At 39.7% G+C, this 27,487-nt stretch overlaps 3 protein-coding genes across 3 annotated transcripts; 2 read left to right on the top strand and 1 right to left on the bottom strand.

The window, feature by feature from the left end:
* The first annotated feature begins 1,204 nt into the window (after positions 1–1,204).
* LOC122054238 (auxin-responsive protein SAUR68-like) lies at positions 1,205–1,918 on the top strand. The gene has a single exon (XM_042616049.1). The coding sequence runs from the start codon at positions 1,228–1,230 to the stop codon at positions 1,669–1,671; it is 444 nt and encodes a 147-aa protein (XP_042471983.1). The 5' UTR covers positions 1,205–1,227; the 3' UTR covers positions 1,672–1,918.
* A 17,120-nt stretch (positions 1,919–19,038) lies between these two features.
* LOC122053382 (pentatricopeptide repeat-containing protein ELI1, chloroplastic-like) lies at positions 19,039–23,426 on the bottom strand. The gene is made up of 2 exons (XM_042615405.1): positions 22,038–23,426; positions 19,039–20,490 (listed from the first exon to the last, which is right to left on the bottom strand). Exon 1 carries the CDS (start codon positions 23,381–23,383, stop codon positions 22,052–22,054), a length of 1,332 nt encoding a protein of 443 aa, XP_042471339.1. The 5' UTR covers positions 23,384–23,426; the 3' UTR covers positions 19,039–20,490; positions 22,038–22,051.
* Positions 19,300–21,809, top strand: LOC122053380 (rop guanine nucleotide exchange factor 1-like). Its single transcript, XM_042615402.1, has 5 exons — positions 19,300–19,627; positions 19,711–19,827; positions 19,920–20,461; positions 20,608–20,958; positions 21,129–21,809. The coding sequence occupies exons 1-5, from the start codon at positions 19,300–19,302 to the stop codon at positions 21,513–21,515; spliced, it is 1,725 nt and encodes a 574-aa protein (XP_042471336.1). The 3' UTR covers positions 21,516–21,809.
* Positions 23,427–27,487: the final 4,061 nt, after the last annotated feature.

Raw genomic sequence — 27,487 nt, 5'->3', positions numbered from 1 at the left:
ATAATTTAAATCCTCAGTGATCCAACTTGATATCGTCTCCTTAGGAGGTGGATCCTCTGATCCGTAAAAACTGAATTAATTCATGATCCAATCTTTATATTGATGGAGAATAATGACCCCCATCCCTTACCTCCTATCCATCTCCTTGTCCCTTGTCTCCTTGTTAGTCCTAACTATTAGAGCGTGACAAAATCCTTTGCAAATCACTAGACCTGACATTTTAATTAGTAACTTTACGGTCTTCTTTTTGTTCACTAGCATCAACAGCCGTGGTAATCAACAAATATGTCCCAACGCGTAACTCTGCAACTGGATGGCCTATCGAGGAATTGAGCCGCCATTAATTTTCCAAGCGACACAATCACATGCAATTCAGGGAGAATATTCGCATATCCTCCCATCAAAATCTCTGCAAACTTTCCCACTCATATGTCACAAACAGTACTGTCAATGGTGGGTAGCAACTGATTTAGCCTATAATCCAGTTCCGCCGGTTTACTTGACCAAATGATAGACCGGTTCGAGTAACCGAGCTGATTTGATAAGAGCAAAGGTCTTAATGGCCGCAGTAATTTAGTGTTGATTCTGAAAGGTAACATGTACATGTTGAGCACCACTTCGTAGTCATTCAATTCTCTTGCACATCAGATGTGATATAATTTATCGTATTAAATTCAAAGAGATCACTTACAATTAAGGCCCTCCCTACATGTGAAATAGCTCATGGTTATAGATGTGTTTCGGTCGGAAGGACTTTGTCGAGTGGAGCCTATCTAATGGTCCATCGTAGATAGGCAGAGTGTTCAATCATATCATCCAAAGAGAAAACGCATGATCCCCCGTGATTCACGAAGGCCATGTTCTAGCCAAGTTCAATTAGAGGCAGAGGCAATATAATCCGGTTACTCAGGCGGTCCCCGGTCTTAATGGCTCGCAGTTCCGTAACTTGTAATACTGAACAATGATGCCCATTCTCTGCGCAGCATGTTCTTTCAATCTCACGAAGTGACGGATGAACCAAACAAATTCAACTGCGGCGGCCGGTCCGTCCGGAGCATTATGTATGTATTATCCAGTGACATGCACATCCAATCAGCACATGGTTTTGGTGCCCTATCTCGGCGCGGCACATGGAATGTCCTAACTGTATACACACATCCATCGATATAAATACACTGACTGCCCACTCCCGTTTCTTTGTGCTCAAATCCCATTCCTTTGGCTGCAATGCTGAACGCCAAGAAGCTCATCAAGATGGTGAGGCAGTGGCAGAAGGTGGCCGCCCTCGGCAGGAAGAGGATCACGTCGGACTGCAGGAGCGGGGAAGTGCAGCGGTGCTCTGCGGCTTCGGTGGCAAGCAAAGGACACGTGTTCGTGTACACTGCTGACGGGCAGCGCTTCATGGTGCCACTGAAGTACCTGAGCAGCGGAGTCTTCCGGGAGCTACTGCGGCGGTCGGAGGAGGAGTTTGGGTTGCCGGCCGACGGCCCCATCACGCTCCCCTGCGGCGCTGCGTGCATGGAGTCCGTCATCAGCTTGCTCCACGGCCGGGGCACGAGGGACGTGGAGAGGGCCGTGCTTGAGTCGATCTGCAGCGGTGGAAGGTGCACGTCGGAGGCTGCCGCCGGAGCAGGCGGGAACAGCCGGCAGCTAATCCTCTATGGCTTCTGAATAGTTGATCGATCGACCGTTGTCGATTCTAATTAATTCTAACTATTTTAATTTCGCGATAAATTAACTATTGCCCGAGCAATTATATATTCTATTCAGCTCAAGATGGAGATGACCATTCTTTCACCTTGTAGTTGGGCGTTCAGTTTGTATCATAAACATTCACTCGTTTATCAGAACGAGTCAATATTCTACTTGTTTATGTAGAAGCTCTATAAGCTCGGACTTTTATGGAGCTCAATAATTCTCCTCATAAATTAGCAAGAAACTGTCTCCAATGAACAAAAATTATAGCTATCAATCAACTTTGGAGGATCCAAAGAATAATTCATCTAATTTTTTCTACTCTAACTCGCGTATTAAGACGATCAATACTGTTTTGTGTATGTTTTTAAAAAATCTATTTAAATAGTTAATACCTGAATTCATTTAAGTACCTGTGCCTTTTTATGATAAACAAGTGCCCAAACTGATCACGAATATAGACACACGACTATATCAGTACTTGTGAGTGCCAATGATTATAGGCAAAACTAAATTCATCCCGTATCGAGTATAATTGGACTACTCCTATTAAAATAGATCATGACTGTTAATAAACCATGACTCGACCTCAATTATTTTGGATCGGATTGGGGAGCAGCAGGCAGAAGAAGAGTGGGGCATGCATATTCATCAGCCTATGAGCCTCTGCTTATAGTGGCAGCACATGAGCTGCTCTCAGGCAATGCATGTATCCTAGTTCCTCCTCACATTGTTTCTGATGTATAGTCAGTCCACATGCAGCATTCCTTTCTCTATTATTTCTGCTTTGGCCACATTTATTACTAAGTGCCCTGCTTGTCGGGTTGCAAATGCCATCGATGCACGAATCCTACTTCTTAAATTGTTTATGATACACTGCCCATAGCATTCTTCTCTCTATTATTTCTACTTGGGGCTGATTTATTATTAAATACCCTACTTTACTTGTCGGTATACAAATGATATGGAGGGGTAGACCAGGTCGGGTCCAGCCTAGGTTCGGTCCAAATCCGACCCTGGCCCGTAACCGGGTCAATGGATTGGTTGCCCGTTTACCCAATTTGCCGAGCAGAGGGTCAAGAATCGGTGGACCGCTGGTTCGGCCCATTAGTTCACATTTTTTTTTTTTGCTTGTTGAAATTGGTGGTTCCTAGCCGTTGAGAGGGGTGGAGATTTTTTTGGATTTTGTTTCGACGGTTAAGATCATTTGACCATTTTTTTATTAATAACTATGACTTAATGCCTGTTACTATGCAAACTTTATAAATAGAGAATTTATTTCATCATTTTCACACACATTTTCTCTACTCTTAATCTCAATTTCTCATTCTCTATATATTTTCTACTTCTATGCACTTTCGTTTCCAATTTTCAATTAAAATGGGAAGAGGTCGTGGAAGTGCATCATTTCGAGCTTGGAAGGGAAAAGAAATAGTGAATCGTGTGAGGACCCCCAACATTCAATCCACCGATGATGAGATCAAGCGCCTTCCGAATTTGACACCCGAAACACAAAGAAACACCGATGCAATTATTTATAAGATTTGGAAATTTCTTCTCTAAAGTCTTTTATTTTCGCTAAACAATTGAGAATGTCACACTTCCATCAAAAGAATTGCGTGCAAAATATAAGCACACTTCCTATAAATTTCAAGCCGGCGGCGGTTATGGGTAGTTGAAACAACATGTAGAAATGAAACACTTTACGGAATATGTACTCAACCGTTTTCAAACACAATTATCTAGATTTTTTTCAAGTACTAATTCTGATTTATTTTTATATTCGACTAATAAATTAAAAGAATCATTAACTAAATTTGTTTTCGTAGGACATTTATTTTAGTTTTGGATCTAAATGCACATTTGAAGATTTTTGTAAAGAATCTCTTAATCCAGGTGCTAAACATGTTCCTAGGACTACACTTACTTATACAATTAAAAAATTAGTAAAACAAGGAAAAAAGAATTTAATTGATGAATTTAGTAAATTAGATAATAAAATTTCTTTATGTTCCGATATTCGAGTGATCATTGGCAAACACATTTGTATACGGGTGTGACTTGCTATTGGATCGATAACTCTTGGAATCTTCAAAAAAGATTATTAGCTTATAAAATTTTTCGATGAATCATATAATGCTCATAACATGTAACAATTATTATGTTTAATTTTAAGAGAATATGGATTAACTCATAAAATATTTTCAATATTATTAGATAATGCTGGTTCCAATACTTGTATAGATAATCTAACATTTTTTTGTGAACCTATTATTGTTGATTTATTTTTTCATATTTATTGTGTATGTCATATTTTAAATTTATGTGTTCAAGATATATTAAAAATTTGAGAAAAATATATTAAACCAATTAGAATTGTAATTTTCTATTTATGGTCACATCTATCTATAATGAAACAATGAGATAGGTTTTGTAAAACTAATTAAATAAGATCTAAATAATTTTCACATGATCTACCAACATATTAGAATTCAATATACCAATTAATTATCAAATTTATTTTGATATAAAAAAATATTATGTTCATTTTTTTACTAAATACTAATACTAATATATATTTATTTTCACAACAATGAAGTTTGTAAAAGTATTTGTGAAATTTTAAAAGTATTTTATGATGCAACCAAATAACTTTTCGGTATTTATTATCTCAATGCTCAATTAGTTTTAGAAAATTTTTCTAATATAGTATTAGTTTTAAATTAATATATTAATAATGAATCTTTTTATCTTCTTACATAATAGCTATTAAAATTAAATGGAAAAAATATTTTTATTTTATTTCAAAAATTTATTTAATTGCATATACTTTAGATTCTAGATTTAAATTAGAAATTTTATACGAAAAGTTAACTTTATATTATTACATTTTAATTCTTTTTAAAATTTCTTATTCTCTTGATCCAATTAATATTATATTTAATATTAGAATTTATTTATATAATATTTATAATCAATATTATGTAAAATATGGAATACAAACTAATATTTATGAAACACAACAAACTACTAGTAGTAATTTAAAATATACAAAAGCACAACTTTTATTAAAAGAATAGACGAAACGTCCATGAGGATCCTCAAGTTTCATACAGGAACTTGAGAATTATTTTCTGACTTCTTTTGATTTTAATGAAATAGATAACGAAAATTTTAATATCTTAAAGTAATGTTCACAGAAGACTCAAAGTTTTCCTATCTTTTCTATGATCGCCAAAGAAATTTTAGCTTATCCAGTGTCAACTATTGCTGTGGAGCAGACGTTCAGTGCCGACGGTAACATATTAGATGAACGGCGATCAACTTTATCTCCCGATACATTGGAAGCTCAAACATTACTTGACAATTGAACCAGAGCCGAGAAAAGAATCTAAGGAATGTAACTTTCAGATGACGAAGTTGAAGATTTTGATACCGAAGAAACGAATACAATAGGAATGAGAAATGGAAGTGAGTGACAATGTCACTTTCAAATGTAAAAGAGTAAAAATATAAAAGAACAACGTGTGTTTTGATTCTCCTATATATACCTTAAGGCAATACGTAAGCAAATTAAATGAGTGCAAGCTCTTTTTTAAATAAGTTTTAGATTTTAAAATTTTAAATATAATAATCTCAAACCGTGAACCAAATTTTGAACCGGTGGTTCCAAACTCTGAACCATAATCATCTTGGGCAGTTAAGGCTGTCAGGAATCATGAAACCGGCAGTTCTGAACTATCAAATTGTTGGTTCCGAACCGTAGTCAGTTCTAGGGAGGGGTCCTTCCTAGTTCAGTTGCAAATCTAGACCACTGATGGTAACAACTTCATAAATAATTAATATGTACTATTTATTCCAATAAGTATGCTCTATATTTGATTTGATTGCACCTACAAAATCCCTTTTTTTGGGTTTAAATCCTTCTAGAGTGATACGACACATTGTGAGTGACCCAAAAGTAAATGAGATTGATATTTAAGATGATGTAACAATCAAAGTCAATGTGAGGTGTTAGTCAAAGTTAGGGTGTATGCAGTCGAACAAATCACTTTGAATGGGGCTCAGCTCCTTACTTTTCATGGGCACAACTCCCAGGATAAACTCGATCGACCCTAAAGCCGATCGTACCTCAACTGCTTAGTTCCCCATTTTTTTATAGGCATGACTCCCAGCATACACCCAATAAGCCCAGAGTCGTCGGACCTACAGGGCTCAGCTCTCCACTTCTCATGGGTATGACTCCCAGTATAAACTTGATCGGCCCAAAAGCAGGTCGGACCTATGGGGTTCAACTCTCCACTTCTCATGGGCATGACTCCCAGCATAAACCTGATATGCTCTAGAGCTGGTCAGACCTCCGGGGCTCAGCTCCCCACTTTTCATGAGCATGACTTCCAACATAAACCTAATTGACCCTAGAGCTAGTCAAACCTACGGGGCTTGGCTCCCCACTTCTCATGGGCATAACTCCCAGCATAAATTCGATCGGGCCCAAAGTTCATCAGACGTATGAGACTCAACTTCTCACTTCTCATGGGCATGATTCTCATCATAATCTCAATCGATCCAAGAGTTGGTCGGACCTCCGAGCTCAGCTTCCCACTTCTCTTGGGCATGACTTCTAACATAAACCTGATTGGCTCAGAGCCGGTCGGACCTCTGAGGCTCAGCTCTCCACTTTTAATGGGCATAGTTCCCAGCATACACCCGATCGACCCTAGAGCTAGTCAGACCTATGAGGCTCTGCTCTCCACTTCTCATAGACACAACTCCCGGCACAAACCCGATTGACCTTAGAATCGGTCGGACCTTCGGGGCTCAACTATCCACTTTTTATAAGCATGATTCCTACACTACAACAAAAATGTTAAACGACAACACCACAAAGACAACGGTTTTAGAAGAAACTGTTGTAAATTTGGTAAAAGACAACGATTTTAGATAAAACCGTTGTCTTTGAGCTCCCATAAAATACAAAAGACAATGGTTTTGTGAAAACCGTTGTCGTTGAGCAATATTTTTTTAAATCAACAACGCATTTTACAACGGTTATCTAAAACCGTTGTCTTTAAGCACTTTTTTAGGCGATACGACAACAGTTTTGTAAACCATTGTCTTTTACTTTATTCTTTCGGTGTTTTTCCCTCTCTGTGAAAAATTTTTGGCGCCGTGTTTTCCGCCTTAGCCTTCCTGAACCCTTCTTATCCGTTTTTATTTCCCTCTCTCCATACGATCTCTTCACGCTCCTGCTGCCGAAAACCTAAGCATCTTCATTCAACCCCTCTCCGGCGAACCCCTCTCCACAAATTTTTAAGTGGAGAGGAGGTGGAGGAAGGTGATGAGTTTGTTCACCGGAACATGCGCCAATGACGAGAACTCGCCGAACCTTGTTTGCTAGCTTGACTGCGTCTAGGGCATGGTCGATGCTCTCCCTTTTGTCTGGTGGAAGTGTCATCAGGTTAATGTCTCCCTTCACCTCTTTCCTCTGCTTACTCATTAGGGTTTCATCTTACCTGCTTCTTGATGAGGATGTTGTCGTTGAGATCTCCGAACATGAACTCGTCATCATTGTGGAGGAGTTTGGGTGAGGGGGACGAAGAGGGGACGAACCGAAGCCAATCCCCAAGGGGAAAACCAAATCTCCGGAGCAAATCTTCCCGGTCATCTCGCCGTCGAGTGCATTCTTGATTTGTTCGCCCCCCAGTTTTCAGGGCTGCGTTAGTTGAGCACTGTACGGCAGATCGAGATGTGGATTTCCTTGGCGACGCGGATGTGGGCCTCCTTCGGAGCTTTCTTCCTTTGGCTCATCACTTTGGTCTACTTCACTCAGGTTCCCTTCCTTTGGCTCTTATTTCCGACCTTGTAGAGTAGGGCTTCTTTGTCGATTCATTCTTGTACCTGCCTTTTTGATAGTTTTCATTGATCTTGTTTCTCTATAAAAGACATAATTTCGATCGTCATTTTTATATACTTTGGCAGGGTTTCAGATCCTTTGTGTGAACTGTAATTTCTTACCAGATGAAATACATACTGAAGTTATCGCCGTCTTCATCACAGTTTCTAGTTTCTGTTGCTCATTCTCCATGGAGTATCAAACCAATTTATGGGTAACCACTTAACCGTCTTGTGTTTGGTCCACTTAACCGTCTTGTGTTTGGTGGTTCGATGGATCTTATTGCCTGCTGCTTGCGTTGTGATTGGTACTTCAACACTTATAGACAAATGATCTGCATTTTATGTTAGCAATCACATATTGTTAGCCAATTTATCTTATAAAATTGTTTTAGTAATCTGTATGCAATTCTAATTCATGACTCTTTTGTTATTGATGTGCATGTTATCATGAGCTTGCTAACGGTTAAATTATACTAACTCGACGTGTTTATTTCTTTTGGAACACTAAACTTTAAATGACTTGGTCTTTGTATATTTTCTCATAATAGATACACATAGCTGGACTCACAAGGGCATTTGGGCATTATGTGTGAGATCATACTGTTTCTGATATTGATGCATGAAGGTGCATAACTTGTTGAGCAACACAAGGCAAATATGTCAGTATAAATTTCTTAAAACATAATATTTCATATCAAATTGTTTCCATATTTGTGATGTTGCTAAATGCATTTCTATTACTTACATTTGTATTGCTCGTATGAATTAGCTTATCCACCCAAATCAAAGAATAAAGGAAAACAAATGTCAAACACGATTGTTCTCATGGTGATAATTATTTTTTCTTGTTGAACTCACACAGGATATTACTCTTGGTGTTTCCCTTGGTTCAACAACCCAGATCTCCATGTTTGTTGTAAGGATTTAATTTGATGTAGCTTTGAAATGAAATGTTGTGTATATGTTAAAGAATAGCTTACAATGTACTAATTTGCCCTTTTAAGGTTCCATTATGTGTTATGGTGGCTTGGATAACGGGAATCAAGATGGATCTTGATCTTAATCTGTTAGAAACTGACTCATTGATCATGGCAATACTAGTAATCGCATTCACGTTATAGGTAACTCATTGGGGTTTGTTTGTTAGTTACACTAACTTCTGTTGTTATTTTTCAGTTATTTTGAAATGCTAGGATTCAACCAAAATTCTTCCTGCAGGGCTCAACTAATGGTACTTTTACAGGATGGAACTTCACATTACTTAAAGGGGCTTGTTCCCTTGCTGTGCTACTTGGCAATTGGTGCATGCTTCTTTGTTTTCAAATCCCCACTTGAGTAAGTCTCAAAAAAATTAAGTCTCCTCCTTAAGTGCATCTTTTTCATCATTATGGTTCAAATTTATGAACTCTGATATAAATTTAACTGACGAATACATGAAGGCATCAGCCAACAAGTTCCATAATCAGAACAGCTGTAGTGACTATGGTCTAGCTAATAGCTAGTAAAAAATGGTAAAATATTCTTCATAATTACCCATTAATTTCCTACTTGTTGGCTTTACTCTTGAATTCAACACGTACTTGCTTGTAGAGCAGGAGCTGGCGAATTGCTGCTTCAACCAAACCATATTCCCCTGAACAAATTGAGTCTTACAATAACTTTTTTACATATACTTTTAATTTGAGTTTTGCTTAGTTGCTTTCGTTTACCTCATGACAGGTGATGCTAAGACGGTTTTGTCCTCATAAGACTACTCTACTGTTTGTTATACGAGATAAAACAAGGGTGAATATTTTCAGATGTGCATTTTTTAGCTTCCGTATTGGAGACTCCTAATCTAATGAAAATGAGTATTCATGTGCATTTTTAAAACAACGATTTTTAAAAACGAAAGCAACATATGGTATAGGTCACAAATATTTTCACTTATGACGAGTTGAAATGATATCAGCTGGTTCTAATAGTTATACTGATCCATAAAATTGGTATAGTTAGCACAATTTGGTTTATACCAATGTTAGTTCAGATCTTATTATAGGTTTGTAAAGATTATATGAAAATGATTCACATGGTATAGGCCATCAACTAGCTGGTAAAATCAGTTTTGTTCAAAGTTTTGGACCATGGTCACTCTGGCTTGTTATGCCCAAAGAGAGTAGCACAAACAACACCACTAAATTAGAAGTTGAAGCTTAACTGAATATACCAAACTTGATTTCCTCTTGTTAGAGTCAAGTTTATTATGTTCTAGTGTACAATTTTGTTCATACCACTGTGGCTTTAGTTTTGCTGATAGTTTCATGCTATGTGATGACCTTATTTCAGTCACAATTGAATGAGGCTATTTTAAGAGAGGATTATGGAGAAGCTGCAAAGCTGAAGTTGGCCATAATTGGTGCTACAAAAAGGATATTGTTGGAGCAGCATTGACTATTATGAATGTATGAAACTTGTCTTATACACTTATTGTATTTAATGTATATTCTAAGCACTCTTGTTGCCACAGAGAGCTATAGAGGAAGAGCGATACATCGATGCAACTTTCATTTGTGATCATGTTGGGGCAGGACTGGTCAGTTTATTGGAATTAACTTGTTGCCAATTCTTACATCATCTCCATTAAACTATGCTTGTCCCAATTTTTTGGTTTCAGCTACATGAAGCTATTCACTCCATTGAGCTTTATTCATTTTTCTATATGCAAGGCTATAACAGTGGTTGCCAATTTTTATATATTGATTGAAAAAGAATCAGCAAGTGAGAAAAAAGAGTTCAATGAAATCCTACAAGTTGAAGATTGTGATGAGACTTGTTCATTAGTTGGTTATTGTTCATTAGTTATAAATGAAACTTATTTGTTTATTTGTATTGAGATAAATTTTATTTAAACATGAGACATGTTTCTTCTTTTGTGATTGTAATTCTTGTATAAGTAACATTTTGAATGATATTGATGTGAGAAATATTCTTCCTTTTGTGATTATGATTCTTTATTATATATTTATATTGAAATATAATATATTGGTATTAAAAGATAATAATTTAAAAGATAACAGTTTAAAACAGTTGTTGTTGTTTATCACCCTCAAAGACAACGGTTAAAAACTATTGTCGTAGCCTCAAAAATGATTGTAACGGACAATGTTATTAAAAAAAATACTCTAAACAACAACGGTTTTAAACCGTTGTCTTTTCATTCAAAGACAACGGTTTTAAACCGTTGCAAAACTGTTGTCTTTTCAATCAAAGACAACGGTTTAAAACTGTTGTCGTTGTTGGGGTTGCAAGGTTGCAAACATAGTCCCATATTGAAAACACATGGAAAAGATCATGGGTTTATAAGAAAAAGATATCTTCATTGGCATGAGGCCTTTTGGGTAGAGCCCAAGAGCAAAACCATGAGGGCTTAGGCCCAAAGTGGACAATATCATGTCATTGTGGAGATATCTAAATTCTTTTCGATCCTACAATTGGTATCAGAGCCCGGACTGCCAGAAGGTTTAACCGCCGACTGTGCACAAGAGCTATGGTCTGATTGAACCATGTGAGTACAATATTGACCTCGAACAAAGAAAGTGGGGGCTCCTATGTTCGGATCAAGAGGACTAGACACCAGGCAGGAAGTCCTAGTAGGTCGGGTGGACCGAGGGGCAGGAAGTCCTAGTAGGTCGGGTAGACCGAGGGGCAGGAAGTCCTAGTAGGTCGAGTAGACCGAGGGGCAGGAAGACCTGGTGGGTCGAGGATCGGACGTGGGAAGCCCATGGTCCTTTGTTTGAGGGGGGGATTGTTGGGGTTGCAAGGTTGCAAACATAGTCCCATATTGAAAACACATGGAAAAGATCATGGGTTTATAAGAAAAAGATATCTTCATTGGCATGAGGCCTTTTGGGTAGAGCCCAAGAGCAAAACCATGAGGGCTTAGGCCCAAAGTGGACAATATCATGTCATTGTGGAGATATCTAAATTCTTTTCGATCCTACAGTCGTAGCCCCCCACTTTTAACAACACTGCCAATTACAACGGTTTTAAAGGCTTACGACAACGGTTTTTAACCGTTGTCTTTTAATGTTTTTGTTGTAGTGCTAGCATATATCCAATCGGCCCTAGTGTCGGTCGAATATTCAGAGCTCAACTCTCTACTTTTCATGGGCACGACTCTTAGCATATACCCAATCGACCCCAAAGCTAGTCGGACCTCCGGGACTCAGCTTCCCATAGGATCAGTGCACATGAGAGGGGGTGGTGAATCACGTATTTTTAAAAAACTTTTCTTTTTTGAAATATAAATGTGCAGTGGAAAAATAAAAATAATTGAGTAACGACAAACAGAATGCAAAAAGAAAAAGGATATGATTGGTTACTTGATTCTTCGGCGACTCCTACTCCAAGACTCACGATCTCTCGGACTATATCGACGGGCAATCCACTATAAATCTCTTTCAGAACAGTCAGAAGAGGGAATCAAATACAAGTATGAAAGACAGAAAAATGAAACAACCTATACTTTTCTTTTAGACAGTAAAGCAAATGACTTTAATTAAAATTACCAACACGAAAGATGTAGAGGTGAGAGCGCTCGTGTGTTGGTATCAGTCTGATGGTAGCGGTCGGATGTCTCGGCATAGTAGCACAATAGTAGAGCTTAGTTGAAACAACAGAAGAGTTGTTGAAACTTATAAAAGAGATGATTTATCAATGCTGGTCAAAGAGCTCTTTTATTGGTTGTTGAGGGCGCCTCTAATCCTCCTTGGAGGCGCCTCCAAGCTAAAACATAATCTCAAAAATTTCAAACTTGATCAACCCTATGAGCTTCGATTCCTATCCGTGCAAGGGCGCCTCTAAGCTCTTCTGAGGTGCCTCCAATGAGCCTTCGAGGCGCCTTCAACGCCTCTAGGGCTCCTCTGCACCACAAAACTTTATCTGTAAACCTTATTTCTTCGAGGGCGTCTCCACCCTATCTAGGGTGCTTTCCACGTGGATTTAAGGCACCTACGAGCACCTTTGAGGCACCCTGACACTGTTCATCTTTAGTTGATTTTTGCTATTTAACCTTGCAAAATGCATTAGAACAAAAATAAAGTGTAACCAGTAAAATAAAATTAGCACAATATAGAATTACATTATTAATTAGATCTTGTCTTACCAAGATCATGATCTAGTCATGATATCAGTTTAGGTTTCTAAAATGGACTTAAACTTGATCAACGCCTATAGTCCCAATTGGGACTCATTCTCATTAAATCACTTTCTTCTAGTGACTTACCTCACTTAGATTTGTCTTTTGATCCACCAGGTCTTCTCGCCAGTTGTCAGGTTCGTAAACTCAACTAGACTTCGACCAACTGTCAGGTCTCGCAGATCCAGCCGAGCTTTCTGCCACATATCAGATCACACCTTAACCTATCTGGACTTTCCACTAATTATCAAGTCCTACATGTTAGGATCCTTCGTACGGAGGCTAGAGAGGGGGGGTGTGAATAGCCGACCCCAAATTCGCTTTCTTTCTACAAATCGAGTTAGCAGAGGAAATAAAACAGTAGAAAGGAAACGGTGAGAAGATCAAACCTCAAACTCGATGGATGTAACGAGGTTCGGAGATGAACTCCTACTCCTCGGCGTGTCCGTAAGGTGGACGAAGCCTACCAATCCGTCGGTGGATGAGTCCCCAGAGAACCGGCTAATACAATATACTCCTTCTGGGTGGAGAAACCTCGCCACAATGTTTCTTGCACAGGCAAGATAGGAGTACAACAGATACAAGAAAGCAAAAAACGAAATGAAACACTTGCTTGCCTTTCTTGTTGACTGGAGTGATGAAGCAGCAGCTTCACACCAGCAGCAGCTGACGAGAAGCTCACGCGAAGCTTCAGCTGCGAGGAGCTCAGCAAAGCTCTGATAGCAGGTAAGAGCAGAAGCTCTAGAGCACAAGAACAGAAGTTCTAAGGAGGAAGCAGCAGCAGCAACGAAGCCCTGTAGCTTATTTTATACCTGCGAAGTAAAACACGAAGGAATATAGCCGTTGCGTCGCAACGGCTAGTGCCCTGATCGGTCCACAGATCGATCAGCGCTTTCTCCCGAACTCCGCTAGCTAATGATCGTGCTCTGATCGGTCGTGGGGACCAATCAGGGTATGGCATGATCGGTCTGCTGACCGATCAGGGCTTATTGAGTGCGGTTCCTCGCACTCCAGAGAGGCTGATCGGTCGGCGAGACCGATCAGATACTGATCGGTCTTGCGGACCGATCAGGCTCCCGATCGGTCCCCGGACCGATCGGTAAGCTCCGAAATCGTCGTGCCTTACATTTTGTTATCGATCGGTCGTGACCGATCAAATACCTAAGCGTATCCTTGATCGATGCGGTGACCGATCCAGAGCTTGGTTTTTGCCCAAACCAAATCCCAAGTCTCCCAAACCAACATCCGGTCAACCTTGACCTGTTGGTACATCATGCTTAGCATCCGGTCACTCCCTTGACCTGCTAAGACTCCCTACCAAGTGTCCGGTCAATCCCTTTGACCCACTTGGACTTTCCTCTTTGTGTCAAGTATCCGGTCACTCCCTTGACCTACTTGACCTTCTCAACACCAGATGTCCTGATCACCCTTGATCCATCTGGATTTTCCCTTGCCCGGCTTCACTCACCAGGACTTTCACCTAGCTTCACTCACTAGGGTTTTCACCTGGCTTCACTCACCAGGATTTCCAATCTGCCTGGCTTCACTCACCAGGACTTCCAAACTGCCTGGCTTCACTCACCAGGACTTTCCAGAATGTCTGGCTTCACTCACCGGGACTTCCACTTTCACCTAGCTTCACTCACTAGGATTTTCACCTGGCTTCACTCACCGGGATTTCCCGACTGCCTGGCTTCACTCACCAGGACTTCTCCGACTACCTAGCTTCACTCACCAGGACTTTTCCCCGTGCCAAACTCCCTGTTTGGACTTTCCCCGTGCCAAGTCTCCATACTTGGACTTTCCGCGTGCCAAGCTACCTGCTTGGACTTTTCCCCGTGCCAAGTCTCCGTACTTGGACTTTTCCAGTGCCAAGTCTCCATACTTGGACTTTTCGCGTGCCAAGCTCCCTGCTTGGACTTTTCCCGAATCAGGTCAACCAGGTCAACCTTGACCTAAGGTTGCACCTACAATCTCCCAAACACCTATTCTTGTCAAACATCAAGAATACAACTCTCTTCTCGTCAAACATCGTCAAACATCAAAACACAACTCGAGTCAGGTCAACCAGGTCAACTATGACCTAAGGTTGCACCAACACTACAGACCTAGTTGGATTTCAGCTTGGTGTTAGGTCCCTATACCCATAAATTCCTGCACACTTGGTAAAGATATCAGATCACACAGAACTTAACTTTAACTATTTGTCATTTATTAAAATATAAGTTTGACCATTAGTGCCAACTACACCAACACTTTCCACTTTTCATGGGCATGACTCCTAGCGTATTCCCTATCAACCCCAGAGTTGGTCAGACCTACAAGGTCCAGTCCCCTCATTCTCTTAGTCGGCTCTAGATCAGTCAGGCTTCCAGAGCTTAGTCCCCTTATTCTCCTAGCTAGCTCTAGCATGTTTAGGTCCTGAGGGCTCAGCCCCTTTATTCTCCTTGCCGGCTCCAGCCAGGTCAGGCCCTAGGCTCAGTTTGCTCATTCTCTCGGTCGGATCCATGCTGGATGGACCCTATTCTACTTTGCACATCTGCTAATATACGCCTGACCGGCTCAATATTTCAATAGTCACTCTGTTGGGCTCCTATCTCAATGACCAATCTACCCGGCTCTTATTTCAATCGTCGCTCTGCCCATGCTCCTATCTCAACAACCGTTCTGCCTGACTCCTATCTCAATCGCCGCTCTGTCCAACTCTTATCTCAATCATCGCTCTACCTGACTCTTATCTCAATCATCACTCTGTCTGGCTTCTATCTCAATTGTCACTCTGCTCGGCTCCTATCTCAATCATCGCTCTGCCCGACTCCTATCTCAACAACCGCTCTACCCAGCTCCTATCTCAATTGTTGCTCTATTCGGCTCGTATCTCAACAACCGCTCTGCTTGACTCTTATCTCAATCACCGCTCGACCCGACTCCTATCTTAATAGCCGCTCGACCCGACTCTTATTTTAATAGCCGCTCTGCCCAGCTCTTATTTCAATCGTCACTCTGTCCGACTCCTATCTCAATAGCTGCTCTGCTCGGCTCCTATCTCAATTCCCGCTCTGCTAGACTCCTATCTCAACACTCGCTCTAGTCGGCTTCTATCTCAATCGCCGTTCTACCTAGCTCCTATCTCAACAACTGCTCTACCCAACTCCTATCTTCTGCCCATCTCTTATCTCAATCGTCGCTTTGCCTGACTCCAATCTCAACAACTACTTTGCCCGACTCCTATCTCAATAGTTGCTCTACTCAGCCCCTATCTCATTGTTGCGCTGCTCGACTCCTATTGTAAGATACGATAATTAAATAATAAGTGTTATTGGAGAAATAACTTTAAAAAAAATTCTGAGAATTTTTTAAAAAATTCGGGATTTAATCCAAGTCTGGATGACACGTTTTAAGTGGTAGATTTATTAGGCTAAGAGGAACCTGTTTAGATATCCCAATTAAGTTGGGAGTTGACTGATTAAATTAATCTATAGTTGGTTAATCAAATCCTAAACCTAACTTCATTTGGCTGATTCCCTTCTCCTCTCCTTGATCCCGATCCCCTCTTTTCTTGCAACATCGTCCGACGCCGAGCCACTCGCCAATTAGCCGGAGCAACCTTGGCCATTGCTGCTACTGTCGGATTACAATCACATCGTGGCCCCTTTCGTGGGAGTCTAGCGTGTAGGTGCAGCGGAGGCCGGTAAGAGGGGGGTGAATTGCCTGCAAATAAAAATTATACCCTCCTCAAACTTTCAACTGAAAAATAGCAACACTAAAATCAAACAATTAAAAAAAAAGAAATCGAGAAGACCCGGAATTAACTTGGTTACAACCAAGACGGTTGTTAATCCAAGGCGATGAAAGACGCAGCAAGAAAACTCATTCTCTGAAGGCGGAGAAGCCTTTTACACACTTAGAAAGCTCAACAGTTACTAGGAAATCTAATACTGAGTTGAATGAATAATTCCTAGCTCCAGGGGCTTTTATATAGCTCCTGGAAAGTCTATCCCAAGGGTCCAAGACACCTCCAACAAGGTTCAAGGCGCCTCCAGCTCGGTCAGCGGATAAAATTTTATCCGCAGCGCAAACGGTCAAAACTGACCTGTTGAAGGCGCCTTCATGCTTCATGAAGGCGCCTTCAAGCTGGTTTTCCAGCTTGTGCTTCTTTTCCAGCTTCATTGCGTTGGCTTCCGATGCTCCGATAGTTTGGGTGATTCGGCTAACCGAAATAGGGCTCACCCGAATCTAATTTCCGGCCTTCTCCTCGAACAGTCTTCCTCCTCGGCTTAACGTCCCTCAAACGCCGCACACGTTCTTCTCGCCCACCGGTGTACTCTTCCGCAGCTCTCTCGTCCTTCGGACGCACCGAGCCCGTCGGCTCCCTTCCCGTGCCGTCCTTCTCGCTAGCTACGTCTTCCGCTCGACTTCCTGCGCTCATAAGCTCCTGCACACTCAGACACAGGGATCAAATACAAAGCAGGACCTAACCAACTTGGTTGATCACATCAAAATATCCACGGGGTCCAACATAGCGTGGCTATGCCACAATGCCACCCTCTTTTCTGATCACGCAGGTGCCACTTGTCCACCGTCCCCTCCTCACACCGGAGCATCATCTTCCATTCACGAAGCCGAGGTCATCCTAACAGCATTGCCATTTCCCCCTGCTCTAAGCCATGCCCTAGCTTCCTATCGTCGTACCGCCTCGCTCAATCGCTGTGAGCTCTAGCACTGCCTGCACACCTTCCTCTCATCTTGTGCCCTAATTCTAATCTAGAGCCGTTATAGCCTCCCTCTTCGCGCACACGTGATGCCTCGCATAGTCATTGACTAGTTGATCCTTTACAAACATCTAGCTCAGCTTGGTGGTGTAATTTGTACTAATGATGTAACTCAGGTTTTGATGAATGACAAGTGAATTAAAGTTAGAGTATTTTGTGATTTAATTACTTTACCAAGTGTGTAGGAGTTGAAGGATCTAAAGGACCTAACACTAGGCTGAAATCCAGCTAGATCCGCAAAATCTGATAATTGGTGGGAAATCCAGATAGATTTGCTATAGTTCTATTTTCATACTTTTTCCGCTCGACTTCTTTCTGACTTGAGCGTCGGAGGGTCTGTGCTAGGGGCTTCTTTCTTGGTTCTCGCTCTAACGCTCCCAACCGAGTGCTTGGTTTATGGTGTTTGCAAGGCCACGGGTACCATCTGCGATCATCCCCCTCTTTTTTCTGTCGATCCCAGGCCTAGGTCTTCTCCTATCAACATTCTTACTCTCGTCACTAGTCTCTTCTATCCGACTCAGTTTCCGGATGGAATAAATGATCAAGGATTTTAGTAGCCAGATAAAGTCTATCTTCAAGAAATTAAAATGCCTACTTGATAATAGTAGTTTACATGTAGTAGAAATAATAATCACTTTTAAAGGTGTAAAGAAGAACTAGCTAGTCATCTGCATTCGTAGAATTTCTACCTGCAGCTTATTTTTCACAAAAATCTCTCTCTAGACTTTGACGAGACATTTGTTACTTTACCAGTCCAGCAATCCGTTTGATTTATTTGATCATCCGGTTCGTGAGGGGCGATTAAAGCTGAAGTCGTTACTTTCAAAGCAACAAAAAGGAAAAGCATCTATTCGAGTGGGAGAGCCGAAAGAGAATTCCTCACTTCTTTGTCTCATACAGACTCAAGCGTAGCATCTCTTTCTTTCTTCCTTTCTTTCTCCATAATCCATTTAATTTCTAAAAGAGTACTAACTCTTTACTAGGTTGACCTATTTTGTCAAGTCAATCTATATATATTCATTTAACTTTTTTCAGTCCACCATTTGTCTTGTGCAATCTATTCAATTTGTCTCATTCATCTGCACCATTCCACTTGTCCAGTTCTTCAACCCATTCAAATCACTCAACTTGTCCAGTATATCCACCGAATCTCGTGACTGTAATCTATCGTGCATTGAACAAAAAAAAAAAATGAAGGTAGTTTAAACTTAAAGAACTTAATAGGGCAAATATTAAACAGAATTGTTATTATGGTGACTGTAATCTATTGCTCACGTGAAAACCTTGTTGATGCAATCATGTATATATGCTTTGCATGGAGCGTCTGTTTTATCATCGAACAAATTAATTAATTAATTAATTAATCAATCAGTGTTATGATGAGCCAGCATTGCTACATTGCTTCACGTCTACGGGTTCATCACTCACAACAACAGGAAAAGGAGAGAGCACTGCCACTACACATGGTCTTATCTTGGGACTGATCATTCTCTTCACTTTTATAATAATTTCTCCTCAATTCGATCGTTCATGGTTTTTTATCTAAATACATATTTGTATAAATTTATATTTTTAACAAAACCCTGTAATATTTTTGAAAATTACAAAAGGGGGGCGAGCAGTGCGCTTTCCTTTCCATTTCTACGCGCACAGCGACTGACACAGAGCTGAGAAAAAGTGACCGAGAGAGAGCAAGGCGATTGCTTTTTCCCTTCTTCCTCACCAGCTTTCCCCTCTCCAATCTGAAGCCCTCAATGGATGATCACCGACTGCCTATCCAATTCCCATTTTCTATGGAAGAATTCGCCGCCGGACGTCTTGCTTCCGCCCGCTAAATCGCCTCTGGCAGTGCCATTTTTTTGTTTTTGCTTTTTTTTTTTCAGCGGCAAAATGGTCGACGTATCGTCAAAACAAGAGGAGTATGTCTACGACAACCCGAGCGTCGCCGGAAGCTACAGCCCCAGCGCCGATGTCTCCTGCTCCGACTCCTCTAGCGACTTCTTCGCTACGTCTTCCTCCGCGGCTGCGGCTCTGCCTCCTGACAAGGAGGCGTTGTTCTGGGGGAAGAAAGCGGTGGATTTTTCCGGTTTGTAGCTTGCTTCTCGTCCTCTTGTTTCTCCCTTTCAGTTCGTCCTCACGAGTCACAGTTGCTTAGCTCGGTTCATTCAGAAGTAGAGATGATGAAGGAGAGATTCGCCAAGCTTCTCCTCGGAGAAGACATGTCCGGCAGCGGCCAAGGCGTCTGCGCCGCCCTGGCCATCTCAAACGCCATCACCAATCTCTCCGGTGAGATCCGATTCGTTCCGTTTTGCCGCCATTACTTTACACGGATCACAAATTGAATTTGACGTCGCTTCCTGTTGTCCGTAACCATTCAGCAAGTGTTTTCGGTGAACTTTGGAGATTGGAACCCCTGGCGCCGCAGAAGAAGGCAATGTGGCGACGGGAAATGGACTGGTTCCTGAGCGTGAGCGACCACATCGTGGAGCTCACCCCCTCGGTCCAGCAATTCCCTGGCGGTGGGTCGTTTGAGGTGATGGTATCTCGTCCCCGCACCGATCTCCATTTGAACCTTCCGGCGCTCAAGAAACTCGATGCCATGCTTCTAGAGATGCTGGATGGGTTCTGCACAAGTGAATTCTGGTATGTTGACCGAGGAATCCTGGTCTCAAATGATGATGATGATAAAAGCGGTGCGCGCCCGTCTTCTTCGTTCAGAAGGTCCTCCGTAAGGCAGGAGGAGAAATGGTGGTTGCCCTGTCCGAGAGTCCCGCCAAACGGTTTGTCTGAGGAAGCAAGGAAGAGGCTGCAGCTGTCTAAGGATTGTGCGAACCAGATACTGAAGGCGGCCATGGCGATTAATAGTGGAATCCTGGCTGAGATGGATATTCCTGATGTCTACTTTGAAACATTACCCAAGGTACAGACCTCTTCCTTCCTCAAATAAAGCTGCAAGATAATAAACAGAAAGAAGCAAAATCTAAATTTTGATCTAGCAGCAGACAGTAGATTTCAAAACTTCACAAGTTTTATTGTTATCTAGAATGATAATGTAATGAGTTGCAGAATGGGAGGTGCTGTCTAGGCGACATGGTCTACCGCTACATAACTGATGATCAATTTTCGCCCGAGTGCTTTCTCGACTGTGTAGAGTTTCCATCGGAGCACCATATTCTGGAGCTGGCGAACAGGACCGAGGCAGCCATTCATGTTTGGCAGCAGAAGGGCCAAAACAAGCACTCTCAATCTAAAGCGAAGAAGAGTTCATGGGGTGAAAAGGTCATGAGCCTTGTTAGTGACACAGAAAGATGCCTGCTTCTTGCGCATCGAGCTGAGCTTCTTTTGCACAGTGTTCGACTTCGTTACCCTGGTCTTCCGCAGACTACTCTGGATATGTTCAGGATTCAATACAATAAGGTAATTCTTAAAAGGTTACTGCAATGAAGTTTATGACTAAATTGATTGTGCACTCTAATGACAGTTTCTGATTCTGGATATTCTTCATTCATAATACATGCTGAGAGCCTCCAGTTACTAAATCTCTGTGTAGGACCATCTCGCATGACATTAGATTGATTCTTTTACAGGATGTAGGGCAGTCAATCCTCGAGAGCTATTCGAGAGTAGTGGAGAGTTTGGCATTCAACATCGTCGCACGGATTGAAGACTTAATCTTTGTGGATGATGCTGCTAAGAAATACGCAGCTGCTGAAGCTGTTTCTGTATTTAATCAGGAAGTTTTGGAAGGAATTCCATTGAAGAAAAGATCACCACCCAGCCTGATCTCGATTCATACTCCTTGTACCTCATCATTTGCTACTCCTATGTTTTGCTCATCCTCACCTATTGCGGAAAGTCCAGCATCCTTAAGCAAGGAAACTCCCGACGAACAACACAGGAGAAAGGTGGAGAAAACCTGGTCAGGGAACTTAAGTAATAGAAAAGATGCAGGAGATGCCCCTGAAAGGGACTGACTGAAAATGAAGGGATTGTTGATAATCCATTCCAAGAAAAGAGCAGAGAAGAAAGAACCAGTGGTTCCTCAGTGGATCAATTTAGTCCCGTTAAGCTACGACACTTGTTAGATGTAAGTCAGGAACTTGTATGCCCATCTTTTAACTTCCTTTTACTAAACTAAATGCCCACATGAACAATCTTGAAACTTTTACAATGTCCTCTGATATACTCTTGTGGAGTGTTTGTTTCCATGGTAGGTTAAAATGTTGAACTTAAAATTTTCTACTTTATGATATGTTAGTTTTCCATTAGTAGTACTGATTAGAGATGCAAATTGGGTAGTGTCAAAGGGTTACGCCATACTAGCAGCTTGCAGGGCAAATCCAATTCTCGAGCCGTACTAAAACCATGTCAAACTGAGCATAGTGCGGAAAGTGACTCGAATGGATCTCTATCATGCCTAACCCAGGCACATTCCATTGATTCCTCTCTTCTGGTTTAGATAAAGCTTGTTTGGAATTGTATGAGATTGTATTTACCTGTCTCTAGATGATCATAGTGTTCCTGCCAAGAACTCACACGCTGTTCCTTCCACTTCAATCATGCTTGCTCCTGAGGATTGTTTGATGTCCAGATCACACATCAGTTTCCTCACTTTCAATGCATCCTCTGTTCTACCAGTAATCGCATACAACTTTTGCAGAGCTACATATCCACTTTCCTCCAGTGGCTCAAGCTCAATGAGATGCCTCGCCACCACTACGCCCAACTCGTAATCACCATGAGCAAAGCATCCGCCTAAAAGTGCACGCCAAGCAGAAGCATTTGTTTCGAAAAGCATGCCCTCAAGCACTGATCTCGCCTTATCGAGATACCCCCCACGAGAAAGAGCATCCACCAAGCATCCAACATGTTCTGCCTTTGGCTCAACTCCATAGACCGTCTTCATGCAATTGAAGCCGATGATAGCAGTGTCAATCATGCCTACATGGCTGCAAGCCATCAAAATTCCGACGAAGGTAATCCTATCTGGTCGTAATCTGAACTTGATCATCTGCGCAAACAGGGAAAGAGTAGCCATTCCACATCCATTTACAGCCAATCCACACAGCATTGTGTTCCAAGACTCCAAGTTCTTAGGATTCTGCTCAAGGAACAACACCAAAGCTGCATCAAGTCTACCACACTTCGCATACATATGGACGAGGGAATTGTTCAGCGTTATCGAACGCCTGATCTCCACATTGTGTCGATTGATATAGCCATGAATCCATTCACCCAAATCCAGACTCCCCAACTGAGAGCACGATGACAGGGCAAGAATAAGAGTGACCTCATTTGGGCTACAATTCGACTGCTGCATTTCCACGAACAACTCGAGAGCGGACTCCGGAAGCCTACACTGGGCATAGCCACTCAGCATGGCGTTCCAAGCGATGACGTCTCTATCGGGCATGGCATCGAACAAGCCCCTCGCCTTCTCAATCTCGCCATTCTGCACATAGCCAGTTAGCAAAGTGGTGTGGAGCGCAGCATCCTTGAGAGGAACTCCGTCGAACACCTTGCGGGCGGAGTCCAAGTCGGAGACGGAAGAGTAGAAGCGGACGATGGAGCTGGCGATGAAGCGATCGGCGACGAGGCCAACCTTGAGGATGCAGGCGTGGACGGCTCTCCCGTGGCTATCTGAGGAGTGGAGGGAGGCAGCCTTCATGGCGGAGATGTAGGCTGCTTTCCCCGGAAAGGAATGCTGGGTAATTGCGAGATGGCTGAGGAGGAGGGCATCGTCGTCGCCGGTACTGTGGCGATCGCGCAGCTGGTTGAGTTTGGGAGGATCGGGAAATGGCGGGAGCGGGGTTGTTGGTGATAAGGGGAGCACTCCTGCCATGGTTTTTGAGTTCGCTCAAATGATATTTTTTGTATGTACGTATTTATGCGTATTGGTGATACTTCTGTCATAGACAGGATAATTTTTTTTTATTAAATAGTTTGACCTAAAAAATATTAGATGGATGATTATTCATTACAAATATTTTTAAATTTATTTTAGTAATCAATTGGAAAATTTGTATAGAATCAAATTCTTATCATTCAAAATATATAAGTTGTGTATACATAAGTGATCATCACTCTCCTATAATATTCTATATTAAAATACTTTATATCAAGGGAGCAACTACTTGTCAATTACTTCAAGTTAAATAATTTGAATAAAATTGATAAAGATTATTCGGGAATTTATCAAAGCATTTAAAATTTAAATTTATTAAAAGAGGCATGTTACTTTACTATTTATTAAAAAGTGTACATTTTTAAGTGTAATTCTCATTTTACTCTCTTGATAATCTAACTTTTTTTTATTATTTTTTTTCTCTATCATTTTTCTCTCTCTTCTCTTTTTTACATACATAGAACATATGAATAACATTACATAACATTTAGTTAATTTTTAATAACATTTTAATATATTTGAAGAAGTAAAAAATAAATAATGGATAACATATTTGAACTCCTTGTAATCTCATAAATATATTGGAATTGAAATGAGTGTAATCGGAACTCTCTAGGTCCATCAGTGAGTTTCGATCAAAACTCACTGATGGAGTTAGAGAACTCCGATTGCACCCATTTCAGTTTCTATGGATTTTTAAGATTTCAAAGAATTCAAATATGATATCCATTAGTTATTTCGGCTTTTCATAGATGTTAACATGTAAAATGGAAGAATCGTCAAAAAAGCTCATGTTGGGTCTAATATGAAATCATATCAGATCCAACGTGGACTTGATTGATATGAAATGATATCATATCAGGTCCAACGCGGGCCTGATTGATATGGAATGATATCATATCAAATCCAACATGGACTTTTTTTATGATTTTTTAATTTTATATGTTAACATCTATGAAAAGTCAAAATAACTAATGAATACCATATTTGAACTCTCTGAAACCTCATAAATCTATAAAAACTTAAATAGGTACAATCAGAACTCTCTAGGTCAATGGTTTTGATTGAAATCCACTAATGGACCTAGAGAGCTCCGATTACACTTATTTCAGTTCCAATAGATTTCTGATATTACAAGGAGTTCAAATATACTATCCATTTTTTTTAAATATCTAAATCATGTATCATAGTTTTAAAATTATTAAATCATATACCAATTTTCCATTTTACCCTTATATTCAAATTAATTCGAAAGGGAAAATTTTGCAGTTGAATTAATTTCTTTCTATATGTTTGAAAATTTTCATCATGTAATTTCGCTCAAAATCGAATGATCTAACTAGAGACCTCGAAATGATGTGAAATCAGTTCCTATTTGTTCGTCTATTTCTTCTAATTGTAAAAATATTATCAAAGATTAATTTGACTCAATATATTAAGAGTATGAATTTTTTTAAATAGAATGAAATCGATTCAATTGATTTATTTTTTTTAGTTAAATTGATTTAAAGATGAGGGTAAAATAGAAAGTGGGTATATGTATATAATTTGATAATTTTAAAATTATATATGTGATTTGTATATTTTTTTAAAAAAAATATTTACTGGATTAGACACGTAAGTGATGATGTAGGATTTATAATACTTAAATATTTTTCGTGGAACCCTTTATTTATATAGTCAAATATGATTTCGACATTTCAATATTATATATTTACGTGTTGATTAAATATTTTTTTTGTGGAAACGTTTCTCTGAAAAGTCAAATTTGATATCGACATGTCTATAAAGAAATTTTCTAAAAAAAATCTCATGTTCTTACCTACCGTGGGCGCTCAGCACTGGCGTCCATCACAGATTGAGGTGTCGCTTGGTCGTCTTCATCATTTTATTTATTTATTTATTTTTAAAATTTTAATTATTTTAATTAAATTTTATTTTTAAGATTTAGAGTTGTACCAGTAAAATTTATTTTTAAGATTTATCAGTTGAATTACAGTGGATCCTATTTAAAAAATTGGAAGTTTGAAAGTTGGAGATATGGTGACTTTGTTGGTCGACTATAGATTTCGTTTCGCTCTATAAAACATTCGCTCAACAAAATAAGTCATGTTAGTGTCAAGTTAGGAAAGGGATCTCCTATATTGACCCTCCGATATTCAAATCAGTCATTGGTAGTGTAGAAGGAAAGCGGAGCAACAGTAATGTAGGCGAAAACAGCGAATAACGTGTACCTCCGTCGATGATGGACCCCCTTTTATATAGACATCTGGTGGGCGACGTGCACACTCATTGAGGCATAAGCATGTTCTCTAATATGTCCCATGAAGGTGTCTGTCACGAAAGTACCTCTGACACCATACCTTAACAGGATCTGCTTGTCGACCATACCTCGTGTACACTAGCTCTCAAAAGGATGTCGACATTTACAACAATGGTCTGTTGCTTGACCGAGTGGGGTAGCCGCTTGGTTGGGACTTCTCCACTTCATCCATGACCAAGTCCCGTTGCTTGGCCGAGCAGGGTAGCCGCTCGGTCGGGACTCCTCGATTATGTCAGCCTCAATTGCTCTTTCCTGTGATGATTGAGTAGTAACATGTCCTCCCCTGTTTGTTTGGACAAGCTATCCGATCTCCTAAGCGTCTTGTTGCTCCACGCTAAATGTCGGATTATTTTATCATATTATTCTGAGCTAGATGAGTGGTCCGCTCGTCCATATCTCCCGCCAGTCAGACACTGATTGTGCCGACCGGCCATTGCAATCGACCTCAATTTGACCCTTTGACATCCTAACATTGATCATCTTGACTTTGACTTTCACTTACCTCTGTCAGGTGGGCCTCCTTATATTGCCACATTAACATTATTAAACAAATAAAAAAAAAACTTAAACCTAAAAAAAACTTAATTGTGCACAAATAAAATAATTACAAGAATTCAGAAAATCATGACTTTAATATTTACTAAACAAGTTCAATTATTAATTAAATCAAACTAATATATGTATAATCTAACCCTAAATCTTGTAAAATAATTGAATTAAAAATTTTAGTTGTGTAGTGAAGAAAAAAAATAGATAATTCACTATCTAACATTTTTTTAAAAATAATGCTTCTATTAACAAATATAACTATAACTATATATATATATATATATATATATATATATATATATATATATAATCGAATAAAGTAAAATGGCTGTTTATATTATATTATATTCTTATCACAAAAGTGAGAATCTATTGAATTTATTTATTTTTGTCACTTTTATTTAAGATAAAGATCGTCGTATAAAAACAAACCATTCTAATTTCACCTTCTTATCAACATCTTAATTGTTGACGGATTATTTCAATTTTATTAAAATTTTAAACTAGCAAAAGTAAATATTTATAGTGAAGTGGATATATTTATTTTAAAGAAAGCTATTAATTTCATTTTTAAATGGTTAATAATTTTATAATATGATTAATATATATTTCCTCTAGATGAAATATGGATTTACCTTTAAAAAACTCATTACGATCTTAATTTCAAAAAATAAAAATAAAGGATTTCATTTCAAATTTTCTCTCAATAATTTAGATAAATTTGAACTACTCGAAGAATCATGGACCACCTAATAAATTTTATTGTTTGGAAGTGTTAGGGTTCGATTCGATACTTGATATAAAAAATTAATATTAGAATTCAGTTATTAATCACATATAAGTTGTATGCAAGGACATGTTATCTAATAGCGCCCATATCAATCAATTATCCTATTGATAGATTTTAGTCTAAAATTGACATAGGATAATTAAAAAATATATAAATTATTTCTTAAATTTTATATTTATAAATAGTATTTTTTTTAAAATTTAGGAAATAAATTATATTCCTTACATATCATTGAGGTGAGAGAAAAAAATAGTGAAGTTGATATATAGTATAATAAAAAATGGATATCTAAATTTAATAAAATAATTTTTTTATTCTAAATTATGTGATCCTGTTCAAAGCAGAGAAGATGATAAACTGGAGATGTGGCTCAGAAGTT

The sequence above is a fragment of the Zingiber officinale genome, chromosome 3A (assembly GCF_018446385.1).
Source record: "Zingiber officinale cultivar Zhangliang chromosome 3A, Zo_v1.1, whole genome shotgun sequence".
NCBI lineage: Eukaryota > Viridiplantae > Streptophyta > Magnoliopsida > Zingiberales > Zingiberaceae > Zingiber > Zingiber officinale.
Note: the sequence above shows the minus strand (reverse complement) of the source record. Positions and strands in the feature narration are given on the sequence as shown.